The sequence below is a fragment of the Budorcas taxicolor genome, chromosome 7, assembly GCF_023091745.1.
Source record: "Budorcas taxicolor isolate Tak-1 chromosome 7, Takin1.1, whole genome shotgun sequence".
Lineage (NCBI taxonomy): Eukaryota > Metazoa > Chordata > Mammalia > Artiodactyla > Bovidae > Budorcas > Budorcas taxicolor.
In genome coordinates this window covers 53,980,089-54,004,093 of record NC_068916.1, presented here as the reverse complement: position 1 = coordinate 54,004,093, position 24,005 = coordinate 53,980,089, and the positions used below count along the sequence as shown (strand labels likewise).

The 24,005-nt window shown below is 42.0% G+C and overlaps 1 protein-coding gene across 3 annotated transcripts in view; it reads left to right on the top strand.

Annotated features, from left to right (window-relative positions):
• The first annotated feature begins 1,374 nt into the window (after positions 1–1,374).
• The window catches only part of NR3C1 (nuclear receptor subfamily 3 group C member 1), a 116,160-nt gene continuing 93,529 nt past the window's right edge, over positions 1,375–24,005 (top strand). For 2 of the 3 annotated variants that reach the window (XM_052642623.1, XM_052642621.1), the window contains exons 1-2: positions 1,918–2,174; positions 4,565–5,776. In XM_052642623.1, the coding sequence (XP_052498583.1) occupies positions 4,578–5,776 (1,199 nt within the window). In that variant the 5' untranslated portion in view covers positions 1,918–2,174; positions 4,565–4,577. Of the gene's footprint in view, positions 1,444–1,917; positions 2,175–4,564; positions 5,777–24,005 lie in introns of those variants that run through there. The other variant, XM_052642622.1, reaches the window with a different exon arrangement.

The window sequence follows — 24,005 nt, the reverse complement described above, 5'->3', positions numbered from 1 at the left end:
GCCAATCGTCTGCAAATGTCAGGGCAGAGCAGCCGCTGCCAGTCTGGGTGCAGCTGGGGGAAAGAGTAGCTGCAGCCGAGCGCCAGGGCAGGGCTAGGTGGAGCTGCCGCAGCCTCCGCCCCCGGCAGCAGCAGGCAAGCGATGTCACCTGTAGGGGCGCAAAAGTTACCTCCCTAAACCCTAAAGCAACACAAACACAACCTTTCCCCGAGTCACACAAATGGCAGTATGTGCCGCCCAAGGTAGGAGGCTCGATCCCGGCGTCGCCCTAGCCCTCCTGAGGCGGCGAGCTTGGGAAGGGGGCTGGGGCGGGGGCCCCCCGCGCCGACTCCCCTCGCCCCACGCCCCTCTCTTTGGGGACAAGCCACGTGTTTCCCTAGGACGGAGGGGGAGGTGCGTAACGGGAACAGCTGGAAGGAGTTTCACGCTGACGTTTTAAAGCTGCGTGTGTTCAATTTTATTTGGAGGGACTGGGGTCCCATGAACACGAAATGGTGAGCAACGCATTGAGGCGAGTGCAGCAAATGTCAAAATTCTGGGGAAGGCCCTCCGCGGGAAACTTGGACGTGGGCCCCGGAGGGGGGGGGGGTGGAAGGAGAGGTCAGGAGTTAGGGGTGCGGGGGAGGAGGGCGTACTTTGCAAGCAACTTACTATTTCGCTTGCAACTTGCTTTTAGGCCTGCCACCTCCTGCTTTCCTTAAAAATAATAAAAAGTGCAAAGAAATCTAGTTCGCCGGAGGTTTTGCATTTGGCGTGCAATTTCCTTCAAGTGTGAGCGCGCTAGGACGGAGGGAGGGATGGGGGTTGAACTTGGCAGGCGGCGCCTCCTTCTGCCGCCGTCGCCGCCTCGCAGACTCGGAGAAGAGGGTGGGGGACGGTCGCGGCGCGGGGGAGGGTGGGTTCTGCTTTGCAACTTCACTCTGGGTGCGAGCGCGCTCGGCGGGTGCAGACTTGGCCGCCCAGACGATGCGGGGGTGGGGGACCGGCGGCACGCGACTCCCCGTGGGCCAAGAGTACGTATGAGCCGACCCTCTTCCCTGCCCGCCACTCCCTGAAGCTTCCCCAGAGGGCGTGTCTGGCTGTCCGGTCCGGCGAGCGGCCGAGACGCTGCGGCACCGTTTCCGTGCAACCCCGTAGCCCCGTTCGAAGTGACACACTTCGCTCAACTCGGCCCGGGGGCGGAGGCGCGGACCGGCCCCGCGGCTCTGCTGCGGCCGCGCCCCGGCTCCCCCAGCCAGCCCGCTGTCGTCCGCAGGGGCGCTGACCGCCGAAGGACTGGGCGAGCTCCGGAGTGGATCTGGAGTCGCGGAGTTGGGCGGGGGCGGGAAGGAGCGGCAAGAAGAGAAACTGTAGAGAAAACTCGGCTTCCCTCCGAAGCCCGCCCCAGAAAGGCCAGGTCGGCCCCGCCGGCGCCTCCTCTCCTTTCGCCTGCGGGGTGGAGAGGTGGGGGTCGAGGAGGCGGCCTGGGCGGGAGCCGCGCCGGGGGGCCGCGGGAGGGCAGGCGCCGTCGCAGCCCGGGTGGCGGGGCCCGCGCGGAGGGCGTGGGGGCGGGGGCCGCGGCCGCTCCTGCAGTTGCCGAGCGTCGCCAACAGGTTGCACCGTTCCCCGCGCCGCCGCGCGGCCCCTCGGGCGGGGAGCGGCCGGGGGTGGAGTGGGAGCGCGCGCGCGCGCGCGCGTGTGTGTGTGTATGTGTGTGTGCGCGCCGTGGCGCCGCCTCCGCCCGCCCCCCTCGGTCCCGCTCGCTCGCCGCGGCCGGGCGGCCCTTTCGCGTGTCCGCGCTGCCTCCCCTCCTCCTCCTCCTCCATTTTGCGAGCTCGAGTCTGACGGGAGCCCGAGTCACCGCCCGCCCGTCGGGGACGGATTCTAGTGGGTGGAAAGAGACGCCGCAGCCGGAGCGGCGGAGCGCCGGCAGGGAGGACGCGCGCCCGAGAGCCCCGGCCCGCGAAGACGTGCGCGGGGCGGGGGTCTGGCTTGTCAGCCGGGAAATGGGAGACTTTCTCAAATAGGGGCTCTCCCCTCCCCCTCATGGAGAAGGGGGCGGCTGTTTACTTCCTTTTTTTTTTAGAGAAAAAAATCTCTCCCTCCTGATCCTCCTGCTTTCACACGCTAAGTTGTTTATCTCGGCTGCGGTGGGAGCCGCGGACGCTGGCGGGTGAGCGGCGCAGCCGGCAGAGGTAAGGGGAGGGCCGGGGGCTGGGGCCCGCGTGGGCGCTTGCTCCCCGAGGTGCGGGCCGGGGCCTAGAGGCTGGCTCGGGGGCGCCGCGGTAGCTCGCAAACTTTTATTAGCCTCGGGGGGTGGGGGTGGGGGCTGGCGAGGGCCGGGTGGCGGTGACGAAAGGGCAGCGCGCGGGTGACAGGGCTGGCCTCTTCCTCTCCCTGGGCCGCCGTCCCCCGGGGCCGAGGGGGAGGAACCCGAGCTCCCTGCGAGTGGAGCTTCGTCGAGCCGCCCCAGGTTTCCAGGCTCTCGCTCTCGTTCCCTGGCAAGGAATCCTGGCTCTTTTTTTTTCCTTCCCTAGTCCCTTTTCTTTTCCCTCCCAGGGGGGCCTCGCTGACACCCATTTTTCTGGTGAACGTTGAGTGGCGTCTGAATTCTCCTCGCCTGAATCTTTCCACTCCACCCTAGTGCGCCCGAGCGCGAGCAGGGTTTGTGTCGAGGCTCCAGTGCGTCTTCTTTCTGGCGGGCACGCAGTGTGTGTGTGTGTGTGTGTGTGTGTGTGTGTGCGCGCGCGCGCGCACACACACACACACACACACACGCAGGGGGCTGACTGTCTGCGATTTGGAGACTTCGGCCGGGGCTGGCGTTATCTGGTGGAAGTGGGCGTGTCGGAGAAAGAACTCAACAGGTCTGGACACATTTCCCTCTTAACCTCGCACTTTTTCCCCCTCTCCCCTCCCTCGGCCCCGGGTTTGTTCTCTAGCGCTTGACATCACTTCGCGCCTGAAGGTTTGAAGTAGCCCCTTTTAGAAAAAAGACCCTCCCTAACCATTATAGTTTTGTGGTGCAATTTTTGACAAGCGCTAGTCTGACGTTTTGAGATTGCAGACTTGACAGTTGCAGCCAGGTAATGCCGCTTTAGACCCCTTGGCATGGTTCGTTAACGCCGATTACTGTGACAGGGTTATTTGCAACTTAAACGGGGGGATAAAGTCGTTTGAGGTATCTTTTCGTTTTATGAAGTTTTGTTTTGGTTTCGAGTTTGAAGGCAGCTGTCAGAGCGGCTTGGAAATTCATTAGGCTCCAGGTGATACCTTTTGTTTAGAGATCGTTATCAGATAAATACAGCAGAGGGGCGGGGAGAAAAGCAGTTTACCCTTGAGGTTTGTAGAGGCAGGTACCCACCACTGTCTACCTTCATCACATTCCACTTTTAGAGAGGACCAGTGAAGTTTGAGCATCTCAGAGTCTCCGTACAGGAAAAGTTTTCTTTCTTTGAACGAGATTTGACTATAATGTCGCAAATAATGCTTATCAAAGACTCTGCCTGCCTCTTAAAACATCTTGATTGTCAATAACCTGTCAACCTAACGCTCTTGAAAGAAGGCTCGGAATTAGAATAGGTGAAGCTTTAGAATGCGGAGCAAATTGTTCTGAGCATTTTACTTCGATTTATATAAATGTGATTTTACAGGTCTGGGGTGGTTTTTTTTTTTCTTTGTTTTTTCAATACTTAGATATTCAGAAAGGAAAACATTTAATTTCGAGATGATAATAGTATTTCATACTGAGGTCTTAAGCAGTTTAAAAACGTTTCATCTAGATTCTGTTGTGTTGTAAGGGTTTGAGAGAGCTATAGTTCTTGTACAGTATTTAAATAAGATAAAATTGTAGTGTGAAGCTACTACACATTCTATTCTACTTTTTTAAATCTAAATTTTGATTAGCCAGTACCTTTCATTTCATACATCCAAAATTTGAAGGCAGGCACTATTAGGCACATTCAGTAGGAAGTACGGGTTAAAATAAGAGCCTTTTCCTACTCTGTTGGAGAATGAGCAGACCATCATTGTTTATTTTTCAAATAAAATACATGGTTTACCAGTAGGTTGTACTAAAACGTGTGGATGTGTGACCAGCCAGTAGGAGGGGAATTGGGGAGTAATTAGAAACAGAATTCTAGCATAGTTTATCAAATTTTATGTTTATTGGTTCTCAGAAAAGCCGATAACCTTGATTAGTTGAAAAGAAATGATCATACTTCTTTTTAAAATTAAATACTTTGACATCAGCGGGAACTTTAGAATAATCAGATGTCATGAATTATAATGTCTCTGATGAACAAAGTTACCAGTTTGTGAGTGGCAGGATGAATACCCAGGCTTAGTTTGATACAATTTTGCTCAGAGCTGTGCAAATGGACTGCATTGTACTTTTAAATGTGATGCACTGAATGGGAGCAGGAGCCTCTGCTTTTGTATTCTGTAAGACAAAATCTATCTACTCTTTTGATGACAAGGAATTAGATCCGGTGTTAACTAAAAGGTTCATTTAACAGGCTCTTACTAATCGGATCACAGAGATAATGTGATTTTGTAGCTTATTATGTCCCCTTCTTTCTTGTAGCTGATACTCACTGATGGACCCCAAGGAGTCATTAAGCACCCCCAGTAGAGAAGAAATCCCCAGCAGTGTGCTTGGTCGAGAGAGGGGAAATGTGATGGACTTCTATAAAACCCTAAGGGGAGGAGCTACTGTGAAGGTTTCTGCATCTTCCCCCTCACTGGCTGCTGCTTCTCAGTCAGACTCCAAGCAGCAAAGACTTCTGGTTGATTTTCCAAAAGGCTCAGGAAGCAATGCGCAGCAGCCAGATCTGTCCAAGGCAGTTTCACTGTCAATGGGACTGTACATGGGAGAGACAGAGACAAAAGTGATGGGAAATGACCTGGGATTCCCACAGCAGGGCCAAATCAGCCTTTCCTCTGGGGAAACAGACTTTCGGCTTCTGGAAGAAAGCATCGCAAACCTCAGTAGGTCAACCAGTGTTCCAGAAAAGCCCAAGAATTCTGCATCCGCTGCTGTCTCTGCTGCCCCCACAGAGAAGGAGTTTCCAAAAACTCACTCTGATGTGTCTTCAGAACAGCAGAATTTGAAAGGCCAGAAGGGCAGTAACGGGGGTAGTATGAAGTTGCATACCACAGACCAAAGCGCTTTTGACATTTGGAGGAAAAAGCTCCAGGATTTGGAGTTTTCTTCTGGGTCCCCAAGTAAAGAGACAAGTGCGAGTCCTTGGAGCTCAGACCTCTTGTTAGATGAAAACTGTTTGCTTTCTCCTTTGGTAGGAGAGGATGATCCATTCCTTCTGGAAGGAAGCTCGAATGAGGACTGTAAGCCTCTTCTTTTACCAGACGCTAAGCCTAAAATTAAAGATAATGGAGATTTGATCTTACCAAGTCCTAACAGTGTGCCACTGCCCCAAGTGAAAACAGAAAAAGAAGATTTTATCGAACTCTGCACCCCTGGGGTAATTAAGCAGGAGAAACTGGGCCCAGTTTATTGTCAGGCCAGCTTTTCTGGGGCCAACATAATTGGCAATAAAATGTCTGCCATTTCTGTTCATGGTGTGAGTACCTCTGGGGGACAGATGTACCACTACGACATGAACACAGCATCCCTTTCTCAACAGCAGGATCAGAAACCTATTTTTAATGTCATTCCACCAATTCCTGTTGGTTCAGAAAATTGGAATAGATGCCAGGGGTCTGGAGATGACAGCTTGACTTCCTTGGGGACTTTGAACTTCTCTGGTCGATCTGTTTTTTCTAACGGCTATTCAAGGTAAGATTAACGCTTTCTGTTTCTTGAAAATGGTATGTTTAAGATCCATTGATAGATTTAAACATTTATTTGAATGTATTCGACTGCAAGTCAAGTGCTTTTTCATGTGAAAAAGTTTAAGTGGTCTTTTGAAAGTAGGCTTGGTAGACAAACTACGTGATGTATCTGCACAAAACCCTTTCAAGTTTTGTGTTTGCTTTTTCTGAAATAGTGATATTTGGTATCCCATTGGGCAGTGATTGGAAATTTTATGTAAAAACTTAAAATAATATTGCTCATTAACAGATAACTTTAGTAAAAGTGATGTAAATTCAGAGGGGGATAATGTGTGGAAACGTATTTATTGTGCATATTTTTAAGTTGTTCTAAAATATGCTCTTACATTACAATGAAAAACACCTTTAATGCTTACATAATCAAACTTTGTGCTGTATTTGTATATCTGTGGAGTGTTAGTCTGTGGAAAATTAGAAGTACTAACAATGAACCCTTTTCTTCAAACTGTGAACCTTCCTGTTGAAGAAACTGAGTTCTGAGATTACTAAAGCAATGCAGTGAACAGTTTACCTGACCCGAGTATTAGATGTGGGACAGAGTTCCTGACCCAGGGCAGATAAGTTATGTCTGCTGATTGGTTTCTTTAAGAAAGAAATTGGTGCTGAGTTTACTTTCAAATGTTCCTGCAAGTTCTCACATATAAAACTAATGGCCAACATTGTTAAGCTTCAGTCTCAGCTATGTTTAATTTGTTTCTATCTTCTTTATTCTCCATCATTTATAAGTATACTGACATTTCTGTTTGACTCAAAAAGGTCTGTAAAAATGTAATTACCAAGAAAAAGTTCTCAATGTAAGTGAATCTGTTGGTAGGAGTTAAATGCTCTGTCCTGCACACCCATTGCCAATTCAGATAAATATGTATCACATTTTAGGTGTGAAGGAAAAAATAAAAATTAATTGTAGAGACACAAGATTGATTAATCAGTGAGACTCTTTGAGCCGGGAGGAGGGCATAGTAGACACCATGATTTCTTTCTACGTAAGTACTTCAAGTTCTAAAATGTTAACGGTAGTCACTTCCCACTAACTAGTCATTGAAATTTTTGTTTAAGACTTTTAAGAATACTTTCTCTATTAATGATATACCCTAATCCTGAGGTGACTCTTTTCTTTCCTCTTTAAGTAGGAAGCTTTGCTCGTTGGGGAAAAATTTTAGACTTAGATTTAGGCTATATTCTATTCCTTTTAAAAGGCCTGGACGTTTCTTATAAAAGAAAAAAAATCCTTGGTTCTTGTGTGTTTTAATGTAAACTACCTACTAATCTGTTACTTAAATAATAATTACCTTTTACTTAGAACATTTCAACTTTTTATTGCTGTCATTCTGAACTGAAGGTTTAAAATGTTTTCAGTAAGAAGATTTGAGATGTTAACTACATTAGCCTGTTGTGCTTCAATCTTAAAAGACATGCTGTGATTTATATTTTTCAATCTCAGTGTTTTTGGTAATGGAATTCATGATTGTGCTTGTTTTAAAAGAATAAGTACATTTGATTTGACTAAGGTATTTGTAGGAAACTGCTACTTTGATTTATTAAACATTTAATTGTACAAAGAAGAATAAGATATCTTAGGAATCGCTTGGTCATAATTAATGCTTTTTGTTCTGATACTCAGCATGGTATTATTTTCATTTTCCTTACTGTAAAAAAGTCGTGGAACAAGAACTTCTCATTTTCTATTCACAGTTAACTTTCATTAAGCCCTATAAAATCTAGGATCTGGAGAATAAGTCTTAAATGAATATAGTTATTCTTAAATCATTAAAGATAGTTTTAATACTTTTTCTAGTCGTTGATAACATTTGAGGTATGTCAGCCTCAACAACCATAGGATGGTAGGCAAAACGATGATGTGGCTCTTTCAAGATTCTTTAATATTTAGTGAAATGATTATTTTATGCTGATGTGTAGTTTGGAATTATAATCAGTAGTTTGTGTCCGATGAAAAGATGTAATATCTTTACAGGATAGTTTGAGAAGATTTGAAAATTTTGTGCTTAGTGGCGTTATCTTAACATTGGAAAATGTGATTACCCAGAACAAAGCTTCTTCCAAGTAAATTGAAACAGTGTTTCTTTTTACCATCATTGAATTAGCCTATTGTTTTCAAACAGTAACCCTGATATAACTAAAATTGGTTGCTTTCTCTTCTCTATATGTTACATGGTTATAGCCAAACTTTATGACCAGTGACCTTGAGTAATCAGCAGATAATTCAACATGTTAAGACCACAACTGTGTTAAATAGTATCTGTATCTGACTTTAGATACAGAAATATTAAATCCACTAATAACTTTACTTGCATTCTGTTTAAATTCTTTTAAAGCATAAATTGTAATTTGACTTTTTAAGATGTCACCTAAAATTGCTTTTTCTTAAAACACTTAAAAACGCTTTTCACTCTCTTTTGTGAGGGAAGGCAATTCCTTCTGATGTATCAGCATAGTACAACATCCAGTTATTACATTGTTGTAAAATTATGAATATCACGATGGGCTATAGTAGACTATTTGAAGATTTAAGTTAATTGATAGTAAAATGAGAGGAACCTTATTCGTAAAATGCAGTAGCCGTTCTACCTTAATATACTTTTTAAATACTGAAATTCAAAAAATTTAGCATAAACTTGTAACATTGATGAAGGCACATTTCTGCATAATTTGCTTTTCAACGTTGTTTCACTTGAGTATTAATGGTGCAACTGCTGAAAGGAGGCATAGATGTAAATGGTTTCGGGTGGAATTAAGAGCTTTTATTGGAGCTGTGTTGAAACATTAGTATGAAACAGTTGATCGTTTTCTGAAGGGTATGGCTGTTGAAGAGAAAGAATGATGCAAGGTGAATTTGTAACCTAAATCATAGGTGGAGTTTAAGGCTCTGTTGATTGGCATTTTATGAAGCTGTGAAAATTTATGTAGGTTTTAACATCTCATTATTATTTGCATCTGTGCCTCACTTATTAACATAATGGGAATGAAGACCTATAGACAAACACAGGATGAATGAAGCAAATTGTGTCCCCTTTACATTTTTCTTATTAACATTGTGTTGATTGTTTTCTCAGAGAGAGAGGAGGCCTGAGGAAGAGATTTTTACTGATTCTTTCCTTTTTTAATGGACACTTTATTTGTACCTTTTTTCTCTCCTTCCAAAGGTTCTAGCAGTGAGTGTTACAGTCAGTGTCTTTTTAAGCTTAATATTTCTGATATTCACTCATAAAATGATTTCTGAATGTTAAAGGAGGCTAGCTTTTGGCTATTTGTCTTCATTTTTTAAAACCCTGTACTTTGTTATGGCTTTATTGTTAGTAAAAGAAAAAAAACAAGATAAACACATTGTGTATTCAGGTGTGTCAGTTTAGTTTGAAATCACTACAGTACAGAGATGTGTAATTAACATGTGGTCAGATTTTATTGAAATTACTTCTTGTGATGTTTCTTTGGCTATTCAGTTATATTTTTATAGTTGATAAAAATAATTTGTATTACAATGCTGTTTTGGCTTTATCTATTGATGTTACAGATATTTTAATCTGGCTACTTTCACTATTATATAGACTGTTTATAAATTTTTTTTATAAACGATAAGAGACTTATTCTGAAACATACCTTGCATATATATAGGTTAAATGTATATTGTAACAGCAGTAAAATTCATATGTGTATAGAGATCCCATTAGTGGCTTTTTGAGATTTTAGTGAAGGAGAGGTTGGATCAAAAGTGTTTAGTATGAGTGACTAACATAAAAGAATATCTGTATTATTTGGTTGGTTATATAAGTTTTAATCCACTCTGGGCTGCAGGTGATTTGAAATAGCCTAGTTGTTAGGAACGCTTAATTTATATTGGGCTTAAAATTAGCCTGGGGCATATTTCTTAAAGCATATTTTTTCTTACTTTTAACATCATACCTAATTGTAGTGAGCAAAAAGTTTTCATTATGTACTACTGTTTATGTGAGCAAATTAAATACACAAAATTGGTTTGTGCCTGATAGCATATACCCTTCTGAGGACATTCTGATAATTGTGTAATGCAATATTTATAGGTATTTGCCAAATTAATGGGCACTTGCTTCCATATTTCCAAGTCATGAAAAATGTATATTGGTAAATTGTGTTGCAAAAGAATTTTCAAGAAATATTTTGTTGAATTTAGCTATAACTGAAAAAAAATCAATTACTTATTGATCTTTATAGAAGAACTCCTTATTTCTATGATTTCAGAGAGTCAGTTGCCCTCATTTTCTTCTGGCTTGTTCTACTTACGTTTTGTATTTTTCAAGTAAATAAAAATATCCTTATGGAGAACTTCCATTTAGGGGGAAGAAAAAGATCTTTTAAGTGTTCCTCTCTCTCTGAATTGTACATGATCATTTTTATGCTAAACTGGATTAGAGTGTGAGTTTTAATGGTAAATTTTTGTATTGATTTTTACCCAGAAAGGTGTATTTTAGAAAATAAAGTAGTTCAAAATTAGTTGGAGAGAGTGGTTTCAACCCTCAAACACCAGATTTTGATAGATTGCCTTTTTATTCCTGACTACCACTGTCACATATATCCCTTGAATACAGGTTTCCAGTGGAGTTTGTGGATTACAGGTGTTGAAGGAAGGGATGTCAGAGGGCAAAGCAGTAGAGATGTGAAAAGGTGGAAGATAAGTTTAGAAACATCAAGAACGTTCCAAAAACCAACAGTTTGGATCAGCTGCCATGAATTCAGAGGACTGAAAAAAGAGAAATTTGGGGCTGTGTTTGCACATCAACTCTTGGCACATAAAGCGGTGCATTAACCAGAATTACAGTTTAGTTGCTTTTATTTGAGGTAAAAATCTAAAGCTAATTGTGGCAATATAGCCCTGATGTTTATAGGTATTCTTGTTGTCTTTTGCTATCCTTTATTACAAAAAAAAAAAAGGATGGAATGGAAATTTTAGTTCCTTTTAGATTATTTCAGCTAAGACCAAGTTTGTATTTTTCCCATTTTTATTTAGACTGCTATTTACTCAAAAAAGTCTAATTACTGGCATGTAGCTGAAACAGTGATGATACAGTATGTTGGCAGAAGCACTTTATATTTCCTAGTGCACTTTGACATACTCTGTCAGCTGACCGTGTCATACGCTCCAGGAGTAGAACCCTCTTCTGTGGTAGTAACATATTTCCATGGATTGTGTATTTTTCTACTGAAAAGTAAGGAAATGGTTTCTTATTTAATCTTACCTGTGTGTGTGCATGCTCAGCCATGTCCCACTCTTTGCAGCCTTATGGACTATATCCTGCCAGGCTACTCTCTTCATGGGATTCTTCAGGCAAGAATACTGGAATTGGTTGCGCTATTTCCTCCTCCAGGGGAGCCTCCCAACCCAGGGACTGAACCTGAGTGTCCTTTGTCTCCTGCATTGCAGGGATAGTTTTTACCGCTTGAACCATTGAGGAAGCCCATAATAAACTATGGAATTCTCCAGTTGCTAGATGGTCATTTAAACTATTTATATTGCAGTATAGTCCTTAAAGCCAATTATTTTGAATAGAAGTGTGTTATCACCTAATTTTATCTCTGGCCCGGCTTAAATATTAATGACTTATCTGAATAGAGCTGCATGCTTAAATATACTTTTTCAGAGTAACATATTCATTTTGAGTGCTTTAAAATTTTTTTCTTTTGAGCAGGTTTCAACAAGATTAATAATGTCTATAATACAACAAATTTAGTGAAAATGTCTCTTATTTTAGAATGTTTTTCATTTGCACTGTAGAGATCCAAATACATATATTTCAGGGGAGAAAGGTTTAATAATATGATTAGCTGTAAATATTTAGCACATTATCTTACATTGAATTTTTATTTTTTAAACTTAAGTTCAACTTAAGTATGTAGTATTTAAAACATACAGTTTGTGGCAATAAATGTTAATTTTTCTTTTTATAATAAAATTAACCTTTATTCTGGTTGATTTCATAATTGTCCTTAATATTTAGCTGTGGCTATTATGAAAGTATATTTGATAGCCAATTTTTTAAAGCTGTTGTGAAATGACATTTAATTTAGTACACGATTTATTATTTCATGCTGGTTGGGGCAATGTGTGACTTATGACCTTATGATTGTCACGTTGAACATTAAGGCTCTCCCGGTTTGCTGTGGACACTTTTTTAGTTTATTATTGTTTTAATGTTTTGTGTTTTTGTTTTGTAATTATTGAAGATAAGGGTTTTCTTAATTTTAAGATGACATAAACTGCAAATTCAGTGGATTAAAAAAAAAAACTTCAAATCCCTTCCAAACAATTTCGTTACTTAATAGTAGAAGTAGTAGAAAGTAGTAGACTAAAAATTAGGAAACCTGCATACTAATGCTGAGCTGAACTGATCTGTGACCTTGAATAATCAGGTGTTTTAGAGTAAAAATATTTTCTTTACAATTATACATGAATTATTTTCAAAATGTGTGTACTTCTGTCTCTAAAATCCTACAATCCCCTTAACTTATTATTTCAGTGAATGAGGCACCTGGGGAAGGGAATGAAAAACTAAAATTGATTCTTTGTACACTGTCAGGTATAAGACAAGAATGAAACCAGGTTCAGTATTTTTACAAAATAGTAATTTAAAATAATGTCGTTGGTGGTACATAGAAAATAATCTGTAAACACTGCTTTTGGTAGAGCCTAAGAGTTGGGGCTCAAGTTCTCAAAGCTTGCTTTCTGTGTCAGGTACAATGATTTTAGATTAGAAGTTAAAGGGACTTGAGAGCTCATTTACAGCCCACACTTATTTTTTCAGAAGAGGAAATGAGACCTATAGAAAGTGTTTAGAGAAACAGCACAGGATTAGTTAGCGGTATTACTAGAAACGATTTAGCAACTAAACAATAGCAACAATTACACAAGTATACCTAATTCTCAGTAGTCTAAGGTCCCCCGCAGGCCTCTCTTAACATCTGGTCTCTAGAGATCTGAAACAAAATACAGATCAGTCAGATATTTTGTAAAAGTTATGATGAAGTTAACTACTTCAGATTTTTTTTAATGTATATTGTCCATATTCTGTCCTGTATATTTTGAACTTTTTTTTCCTAATAATTTTTTCTGTAATTTTCTGTCACCAGTGTGCTCAAAATTTCGTATGCATTCATCTTATTTAGACCCCTTAACAACCCTATGAAGGTTTTTAATTCTAGTTTCTGTAGTTACTGACTCTTGTCAATAACTTTGTAGTATAGAAGACAGCTGTTATTTACCTTAATTTTACAGGTGGGGAAACTTGAGACATTTATAGAGAAAGAGAAAATAATAGGAATATTAATTGTGATCTGAAGGGGAAATATTTAATATTGTTAGAAATACCTCCTGAAGTGAAGTGAAAGTCTCTGTGTCGTGTCCGACTCTTCGCAACTCCATGGAGTATACAGTCCATTGAATTCTCTGGGCCAGAATACTGGAGTGGGTAGCCTTTCCCTTCTCCAGGGGATCTTCCCAACCCAGGGACTGAACCCAGGCCTCCTGCATTGCACGTGGATTCTTTACCAGCTGAGGCACCAGGGAATTCCAAGAAAAGTGGAGTGGGTAGCCTATCCTTTCTCCAGGGTTCTTCCTGACCCGGGAATCAAACTGGGGTCTCCTGCATTGTAGGTGGATTCTTTACCAGCTGATACTTTTTATTTGTCATTAGTGAATTTTTAAACAATATATAAAGGAGAAATGGGATCAAGCCACTTATCTCTCTTGCATGTATTTGTGTAGTCACTTTCTGCTCTCTGTCACAGTTTCAGCTTCTGTAAAATAGTGAGAACACTCAGCACTCTTGCTTGAGGGATTTGTGCATGGTTGTTTACTTTGAAAATTAAAAAGTACTATAAAAATTCAGTGTGGAATTCTTAAAGCTCTGCCAAGTCTCCTGAGCTCAAACCAACATGACCCTCACTGGCTTAAGTACACTGGGACATCTGTGCCTGTGTAGGTGTTTCCTATTTATGAAGCATTAAGACATTTTCAGTGCCATTATATATAATCTCTGAAGGGTCATGGATCCCAGTTTTATAAAGACTAAATATATTTAAAGCTTTCAAGGGCCAAATCACTTTTTATTGCTTTTTTTTTTCAGTTTGGATTTTTTGTTAGCTTTTCAGTGTGATATAAATTTAATAGCCATGTTAATAACTTCAACCACATTGTTGTCCTTTTAAATAAATGCTAGAATATCCCTCTTTCTGTTTGATTGTCTGGTATTCTAAAATCAAGTATGCAAAGATTGTCATTAAGAAACTTTAATCTGAAAAGCTGTGTGCAAAAGAACTTCTGACTATAATGAATACCAAAATGTATCCTAAGGGCATAAATCTGGGAGAATTATATAGTTGACTTGACTTTATTTACTAACATTATTTTTGATAAAGTGGTTGGAAAAAACTTTAGAAAAACAAATTTAGTGGATGAAACCAATCTCTTTGAATAACAGAGAAAGAGTCAAGTTCAGAAACAAGTGACAGTTTAAATGAGTAAGCTGTTTAAATTGATAATATAAAACTGATAATTGGTAATATGCTTATTTAAATTGGTAATATAAAAAATAATTCGGTTTGTAGGCAGCTTTCTTATAGGGAAACTAAAACTTTTAATTAGAACTGAATGTGAAATTTGTCAACTGGAATACAGCTGAGTTTACTAAGGACAAAGTGTGACTATAAAATATCTAGACTGATTTTTTAAAAACAGAAAACACAGAATGAATGTTGTCTTTTTAAGCCTCTACCTTGGGAGTCTATGTATATTCCTCTTTTGAAATTGCCTTCAAAACCAGACTTATTACACTATAGTAGCACCTAAGTGTTCTTGCTTACTCAGAAAATGTGTTTATTCCTTAGCTTGATCATTTACCTTATTTATGTGATTCCAAATGATTTGAGTATTTCCATTAATGTAGAAATTTAATCCTCTCCCAAATTATAACATTTGTTTTCATTGAGATTATCTAAAAGAACTCATGTAGGTGTTTCTGTAGAAGACTTAAATTTTAACGTTCGTGGAATACCCCTGGGATAAGTGCCTAGCCTCCCAAGATAGGGCCTCCCTGGTAGCCCAGAGGTAAAGAATCCTCCTGCCAATGCACGAGGGTTCGATCCCCATGTCAGGAACATCCCCTGGGGAAGGAAATGGCAACGCACTCTGGTATTCTTCCCTGGAGAATCCCATGGACTGAGGAGTGTGGTGGGCTACAGTCCATGGGGTCACAAAAGAGTCTTGACACTGCTGAGCTCCTCCCAACACAATTAATTTGAAATGAATGTGGCTCGATTGCTAAGTTTGGATTGCTTTCTTTAAGCTATCAAGGAGCTTTATGCTGACAACTTATATACTCCCTTTTCTTGACATAGTGTAGAAAAAAATAGATTTACTCACTTCTTAGCCTGATTTTTTTCATAGATATTAATATATATTTTATATTCAAGTAAAGTGGGCCTGTCTTTGCCCTGAACTTGAAGGGAATCTCATGTTAGCTGATGTACAGTAAATGTAAATTCCTACAGCAATATGTTTCCTTTTCCAAAATCCAAATTCAGTCTTATTTCCTGATCCCAAACGGTTCACTTCCCATTCCAATCAGTGTATCAGAGAATTAACTATTCGAGGGTAATTATAGTAAGAGCAAGGGCTTCCCAGGTGGTGCTAGTGGTAAAGAACCCGCCTGTGCAGTGACGTGAGAGATGTGGGTTGGCCCCTGGGCCAGGAAGATCCCCTGGAGCAGGTCACGAGAACCCACTGTAATACTCTTTCCTGGGTAATCCCTGGCGGGCTACAGTCCACAGTCCATGGGGTTGCAGAGTCGAACATGACTGAAACAACTTAGCGTATATAGGGAGAATAACCCAAGTACACTAAAATTATTTATATCTGTAAAATTAACAGAGTTACAGTTGCATGTATTTTCTACTTTTATTCCTTATGAGCTGAAAAGAAATTTTCTGCTCCTACTGAAAAAAATTAAAAAATTAAGTAAATTTTGGTTGTCACTACTCTTTTTTTTTTTAGCCATGTTTATTATTCATAAAATGCTAGAATTGGAATGGATCCCAGCCTTTGAAATCGTGAAGATACAGTCAGTGGCATTAAAAAGAGGATATACCTTTTGTAACCATTTTCTTTTTGAGATGATTCTGCTTAATAACTTTAGTACATTTCCCTGTGTCTGTATTGAAAACAACCTGTTTTCTTAAATAGTTATTCTTTCTCTGCCTCAAAATGATCTGTAAGTTTTTGATGGCTAAGGAAAGGAAATAAAGAGCCATTATAGTGTGGCCAGTGTGCTCTACTAGTAAATTCACTTTTATTTCTTTACTTGTTTATTAGCCTGGAATATTCTAGCTTGTTCTTTTAGCTAGGAGCCTGGTTGATGTTTCTATTCAGTAGAAAATGCTTCTTATCACTAAACATATGCAGTGGGCTGGTGTAGGTGCAGTCTGTGGGCACTAGGTTTTCAATATAAGAAATAATTTTAGAAAAAAGGTAGGAAAAGTGGGTGAAATAATCTCTAACCCTTTAATTGATAATAATCATTTAACAAGGCTGTACAGTACTTTGGGGGTACCACAGACATATTTAAAAGGGAAAGTAGAGTAAATAAGTGAACCCAGAAGGAAAAGTTAGAACTAAGAAACCGATGAAAGAAGAAAATGGAAGTTCTAAATGCCAGTTCCAGGGTCTGGTTAAATCTGATTTTTCTATGCCTAAGTGTTTCTGTATGAACACTGGGAAATACATAGGCTTCCAGTTACATTGTGGTAATAGGTGGAAGAGCTACAAAGGCATGTCTTAGGAAGGGAATTCTTGAGATGGGTGGAGTGGAGGTTAACTACATCTCAAAGTGCCTCCCAACTACACTGGCCGCAGCACACACTTAACGAGCTGGCTCTGGGCATCTGGAGGTGAAGATGAATATCTCCAACCGCGAACCTCACAGGTCTAGAGCTCTTCATACCAGATCCTCATACCTCTTCCACTCTGCCCTCGACTGCAGCTTCCCCCATCACTTTCCACACCCAGTTTGCTTTTTGAAATGTCCACTTTCCCCAGAAGGCATAACTGAAACTTCATGGAGTAGAGTGTGTGGATGAATGGGAAGTAGGAGTTGGTTCAGCTATTTGGAATAAAAAGGTGGCAACAAGGAGTCTGAGCGAGGCGGAAAGAATGAGCTAATCAGACGAGCAGTGGGAATGAGCCAGCGGGAGACTCACTCGCCTGTGCAGGAACCTAATGCGCACAGTCGCTCAGTCACGTCCAGCTCTCTGTGACCTCAGGGGCTGCATCCGTCCAGGCTCCTCTGTCCATGGGATTTCCCAGAGAGAAGACTAGAGCAGGCTGCCATTTCCTTCTCCAGGGGGTTTTCCTGACGCAGGGATCGAACCCACGCCTCCTGCATTGGCATGTGGATTCCTTACCACGGGGCCACCAGGGAAGCCCAGGCTATGCTGCTGTCACCTCACACGTTCGGAGAAGGCGGCGGCACCCACCCCAGTCCTCTCACCTGGAAACCCCGTGGACGGAGGAGCCTGGTGGGCTGCGGTCCATGGGGTCGGCAAGAGTCGGGCACGACTGAGCGACTTCACTTTCACTTTTCACTTTCGTGCACTGGAGAAGGCGATGGCACCCCACTCCAGTCCTCTTGCCTGGAAAATCCCATGGATGGAGCAGCCTGGTGGGCTCCGGTCTGTGGGGTCACACGGAGTCGGACACGACTGAAGCGACTTAGCAGCAGCAGCATCTTATACGTTATGTGATATAAGAAGGAGGTGGGAGAGGGGTTCAGGATTGTGGACACGTGTACACCCGTGGCGGATTCATGTTGATGTATGGCAAAACCAATACAGTATTGTAAAGTAAAATAAAGTATAATAAAAAAAAAAGAAGGAGGAGGAAGCATGACTTGCACCCTTGATGTTAAGACTTTTTTCTTTTCTTCCAGTCCCTTGAGAATATCTCCTTATTCTCTACAAGAAGCATAACCCTCTTTTTAGGTCCCCTGATGCGTTTTATGCCTGGAAATGTTCTCCTCCCCACATATCTACACGGCTCTCTCTCTCTCTCTATTTAGGTCTCCACCTAAATGTCAGCTCCTAAGAGAGACCTTCTCTGACTGCTTTATCTGAAATAGTAGCATCTCTCCTCAACATTATATATCTAATTGTTTATGTCTTATCTAGTCACCTTCTGAAATCTACGTTGCTTAAGAGCAGTGATGCTGTCTGTTGACTTTGCTTATTCTTGTATCCCAGCAAGTCACAGAGTGTCTAACACATAGTAAGACCTCCATAAATGCACATTGAATATATGAATAAACAAACCTGACATACAAACTAAGATGTGTAGGGATGGACTGCATCTCTGTCTTTCCAGAGAAAAGAAATGTTAGCAGATAGTATCACTGAGAGATGACAACCCAAGTTAGGCTCTCCAGATAGGAAGCAGGTTTTGAGATGGATCGGTGCTCATGCAGACAAGGTGTACATGAAGAAACTGTCTCCAGCTGCGGTCCGCTGCTGACTTGCTCTGGACTCTGGATGGCGTGCTTCCCCGCAGCGTCTGAGAGCAGTGCCGGCGCATCTGTCCCTGGTGCTCAGTCCTCAGGTGTGTCTGGCTCTGCAACCCCATGGCCTGCAGCGCACCAGGCTTCCCTGTCCTTCAGTACCTCCCAGAGTTTGTTCAAATTCATGTCCTTTGAGTCTGGTACATTTTCCACTGGGCAAATTAAGGTAGCCAAAGCTTTGAAAATAAGAGTTTGAGGTCTGGCTGTTTGAAATTTATCTTGCTTGAGATAGTACCTTTCATAGCTTTCGTCTTATTTCTCATTTGTTTAAGAATTGAGATTATGCTTGCAGACATGTAATGTATACATTTGTGTTGATTTATCTAGAACAAGTCAGGCAAGAAACCAATTTGCCCATTTTTCAGATAAGTGGGTGTATAATGACTGAATACTCCCAAGAGAGAAGGTGTCTTATTTTTGTCTGAATTTCTCAATTATCATTCTTAAGCTTATTTAGCTTATTTAGATTTGACTGACTTACTCTGTTTTTAGTTTTGACCTCATCTATAGTTGCTGCTGCTACTGCTGCTAAGTCACTTCAGTCGTGTCCAACTCTGTGCGACCCCATAGACGGCAGCCCACCAGGTTCCCCTGTCTCTGGGATTCTCCAGGCAAGAACACTGGATTGGGTTGCCATTTCCTTCTCCAATGCATGTAAGTGAAAACTGAAAGGGAAGTCTCTCAGTCGTGTCCGACTCTTAGTGACCCCATGGACTGCAGCCCACCAGGCTCCTCCACCCACGGGATTTTCCAGGCGAGAGTACTGGAGTGGGGTGCCACTGCCTTCTCCGTCATCTATAGTACATAGCAGCAATTCAAAGCTAGTAAGATATCTCTTCTACTAAGAATGGTAACAGAGTTCAACTTAATATGGTGAAGGCAGTCATAGAAAAGAGAAAATGTAAGGTAAGTAGGTATTAACTAAAGCAAGAAAATCAGATGAGGTCATTTAAGAACGAACTGCTTTAGCATTCAGGAAGAAAGAGGGGAGGACCAAGGACAGGGCTCTGGAAGGCATCCAGAGAAAGCAGCCACAAAAGATAATGAATAGCTGGAGAATTAGGAGACCAGCAATTTTAAACAGAGGTGGGAGAAAGTAGCATATACTGTCAAGTCAACTAGGGAAGAAGAGAATAGATTATCATAAATATGAGAGGCTGCTGTTGAAGCCAAAAGTCAAAGCCAGAGAAATCACTGAAATCCTAAATGGAACAACAATACAACTAGATTTAATTTGATTATCCCTAAGTTAGAGCCTGATCAGTCTTTCAAGTTTAGGTGAAAATATTAAAGTGGATAATGAGAGACACACTTGTGACACCACTGGGACCCTGACACTGAGTTAGGAGTAGGAGACAAAAGGCTGGAAACCAGGAGGGAATTAGGCTTCTGTTTCTGGAGAAGCCAGCACAAGAGAAAGAAAAACACAAAACGAAAACTAGCCACACCCTAGTGCAAGGCTGCTTTCACTGCTGCTCCTCTGATCGAAACGTGTCTGTGGTTCTGTTGCTCATAGCGTCGTGGTTCTCCATCCTCTTCCCGCCACAGCCTGAGTCCACGTAGCAGCCGCGTGGATAGCCCGGAACCCTTGGAGAATGTGGGTGACGCACGGCTCCTGCAGCTCTGTCCTGATCTGCCGTATCCAAGAAAGCATATCTGAGTGTAGGATGAGATGGCAGGATGGGCTGTGAGTTGGCTTGTTTTTAATTGTTTCTATCATTTTCACTAAAGCCTTTTCAAAATTTACAAAAATAATGTGTTCATTCCCTTCAGCAAAATTATACCAAGAACATTTAATAAACTTCATTTCCTCTTTTTTCCTTTCCTTTCCTGTCTCTCCTTATCTTCCACATTTCTGCATAATCATATAAGCATACATACATATAAGGCATCCTGGAATGTTTGTTTTAAATAAGAATAGCACCAGTTTCTCTGCGGCTTGGTTTTCTAACAGTACACTCTGAACATCCTTCCAGATCAACAGATGTAGAACCGATTTTTAAAAATCACTTGTATGGTATTTCATTCAGGTTGTTTCAAGATTTTTACCACTACAAACAAGGCTCCCAACAGACATCCTTTTCTGCGTATTCTTACACATAGCAACTTTGCTTCTAAACATAGATTCCTTCAAGTAGGGTATATACCCTGAGTCAAGGGCATATACATTTTTCAACAGGTATTTCCAGATTACTTTCCACAAGGATTATAGCAGGTCAGTATAACCTGGCAGTGTTTATACTTTATAATGAAAATACATAGGTCATTATTAATAACAAATTCCTTGCCACAGACTCTGAAATTGATCACAGCATAGCCGTGTGCTGTGTGATAGAGCTGAGGACTGCTGTTGTCTGGGATTCGGGCTCATCCTTTCTGCTTTCAGCCCTGTGTCACCTTCTAGATCAGTCTGTTGCCCACTCACTGTGTTTACTTGCCTTCATGAGCCCAGCCCATAGCAACCATGTTCCTCATTTGATGGTGTGCAATGGCAGCTGCTGATCATACAGGTTTTTGGTATGTAGCTCAGTGACAGAGGACATAGTAGATGCCGAATAAGTATTTATTGGACTAATGCTGTTTTCTTTATATATGCCTTACCTCTTCAGCTGGATTCATTCTTCGTGAACACAAGGAATGTTTTCACTATAGCACTTAGCACTTAAGATACTCAATTTAGGTTGACTATTTAAACAAGGAACCACAGAGAAAAACAGCAAATAACATGACTCTACCTTTAATCATATATTTTACCCAGGGCAAATTGGAACTGTAAGACTCCAGTGCCAGCAGTAACAGTAAGAACACTTGTGTTCAGCAGTTACAGTATGTGAGGCGTAAGTCAGATCGCAAAGGATGCAGCCGTGAGCAAGGCTGATGTTGCTTCTGTCCTTGCGAAACTTATGGTCTTACAGAAGTTATACTTAAAAGATTTGTAGGCAACATGGAAACAGTGGTGTCCAGTTTCAGGCTTTTTCCAGCAGAGGCTGTGGAATATTTATTCATTCAACATGTACTTAGTGCCAGCTCTACCAGGTGGCGGGGTGACAAGGAATCCACCTGCCAATACTGGAGATGTGGGTTCGATCCCTGGGTGGGGAAGATCCCCTGGACCAGGAAATGGCAACCCACTCCAGTGTTCTTGCCTGAAAAATCCCACGGACAGAGGAGCCTGGAGGGTTACAGACCACAGGGTCGCAAAGAGGTGGATGTGGCTGAGTGCACACACGCAGAACTCTGCCAGGCACTGAGGAGAAAGCCTGGGGCAGCCAGACCGTTGGTGCTGCTGCTGCTGCTAAGTCACTTCAGTCGTGTCCGACTCTGTGTGACCCCATAGACGGCAGCCCACCAGGCTCCCCCGTCCCTGGGATTCTCCAGGCAAGAACCCTGGAGTGGGTTGCCATTTCCTTCTCCAATGCATGAAAGTGAAAGGTGAAAGTGAAGTCGCTCAGTTGTGTCTGACTCTTAGCGACTCCATGGACTGCAGTCTACCAGGCTCCTCTGTCCATGGAATTTTCCAGGCAAGAGTACTGGAGTGGGGTGCCATCACCGTCTCTGAGACCTTTGCTGGAAGGCGGCAAACCAACCAGGGTGACTGCTGCTTGTGGCAGACCTGTTCCCAAACCAGCGCTGCCGCTCCCACATCGGTGTATGCGAGGCAAAGGAATAGACCGAGCAACGAATGTTAGTGTGCGCTCCAGAGCATTCCTTGCTCAGGAAAGGTGCCAATCCCCATCACTGCGCCAGAGTACAAACCATTCGAGAGTTGCTCCTGACATTCCGTCCAGTGGAAGCCAGTCTTGCTGTCTAGTCCTTACTTTTCATTGAGGAAACTAAGGCTGAGTACAGTCAGCACAGTCCTGTGGGTAAGCATTCGGACTCTGCAGGCAGGTTCCCTGGATACGAAGCTGCTGAACAGCTGTGTGACCCTGAGCAGGTGTGAAACTCTGTAAGCCCTCAGTTCCCTCACCTTTGAAATGGGCACAATGAGATGATGGGTATAAGCCTCATAACGCAGTGTCTGGCAGTTGTAAAGTGTTCATGAACTGTTAGGTGTTATTTTTAGTGGTGTGGCTAAGATTAGTCAGCTCTTTAAATGCCAAAGGTTCCTGCTTGAGAACCCTGTCTGTTGTGCCATACCATGCTAGTCATAAGCCATTTTCAGTTAAGATAATTCTTCAGCTAGCTTCATTATGATCTTAACTTTCAAACTAAATAATTATGGTTACATAATGGAGACTTTAACCCCTGGTACCATTATGATTTTCTGCTTTAAGTTTGAAGAGGAACTGGAAAATGTATATACAATGGGTGTTGTGTTCAAATGAGTGCTGAGTGCTCCCTTTCAGGTGCTCTCTCCAATCCGTCCTCCCTGCCCCCACGCTTCTCTACTCCGAGTCACTCTTCCACTGTTTGAACCTCTTAGGAACTCATTTAAGCTAAATCAAGGTAACTGAAGAAGAGCAGCCCTCTCATGTCTTGACAAATTCTTGTGGTTTTATAAATAAGTTCATTGCTTCAGTCATCTGATCTCTATATATCTTTAGCTCCTTATTAAAGAGAATATTAACCCTCTAAAAATCATCTTACAATATAAAGTTTCTATCTCTTCAAAGATAGACTTTAAGAAAATAATTTTTTAATGACTCAAAGTGAATTAACTATCACAATTAAAAGGACTTTATTTTCCAGATGTAGACTTTAAAATACCTAATTATTTATTTTGATGTCTAAATTTATTATAGATCAACGAACGACCTTTTCCATGTTGGAACCATCTTCTGGAAGCAAGATTTTTTTTGTCTCACTTCTGCTTGCTCAAAGTTACTTTGTTTGATAGTTGTATCAGGTAGTACTTGCTCTATAACACACCGTCCCCAAATTCAGTACCTTTAAAATAGTAACCATTTTTTTGTTCCTCCTGAGTCTTCAGGTCAACTGGGGAGTTCTGCTAATCTGGCCAGGCTTAACTGATCTCAGCCAGGCTCACTCAGTGTGTCTGTGGCAGCCGGCTGGTTGACTGTGGCCATGAAGACTGACAGTTGTGTCTCATCCAACAGGCTCTCCAGAGCTTGTTGAGTGTACCAGCAGAAGCATGCAAAGCTTCTTAAGGCCTAGACTTACTTCTCCCTGTTGTCGAAGGTTCTATTGATCAAAGCAAGTTAGGATGCCTGGTCAAGATGCAGGCAGGAGGTGGAGGAGCTGCGAAGTTACACTGCAGAGGGCGTGACTTTGTGGGGGGTGGGTTCTCTTTTGCACTGTATGCCAGTAGTTATGGGAAATGGGTGTGTTGCAAATTGTGATCCTTCAGTTGCTGATACTCTAATCGCTTATGAAGCTTGCTCATGGTGGAGAGGCAGCGTCACTGCAATCAAACAGATAAAAGCCTGGAGTTTAGAGACCAACTGTGGTTCAAACTCCAGATCTGTCACTTATTTCTACAGCCCTGCACAATTTACGTAACCTTCCAAATAGGCACGCTGTAATGGTTGATTCACTTGACTCTCTATGTGTAATATTTTATAAAGAAAGGGTTAGGTTGGGTGTCTTCTAAGTACTTAGATAATCGCTTTTATTCATGGAAGC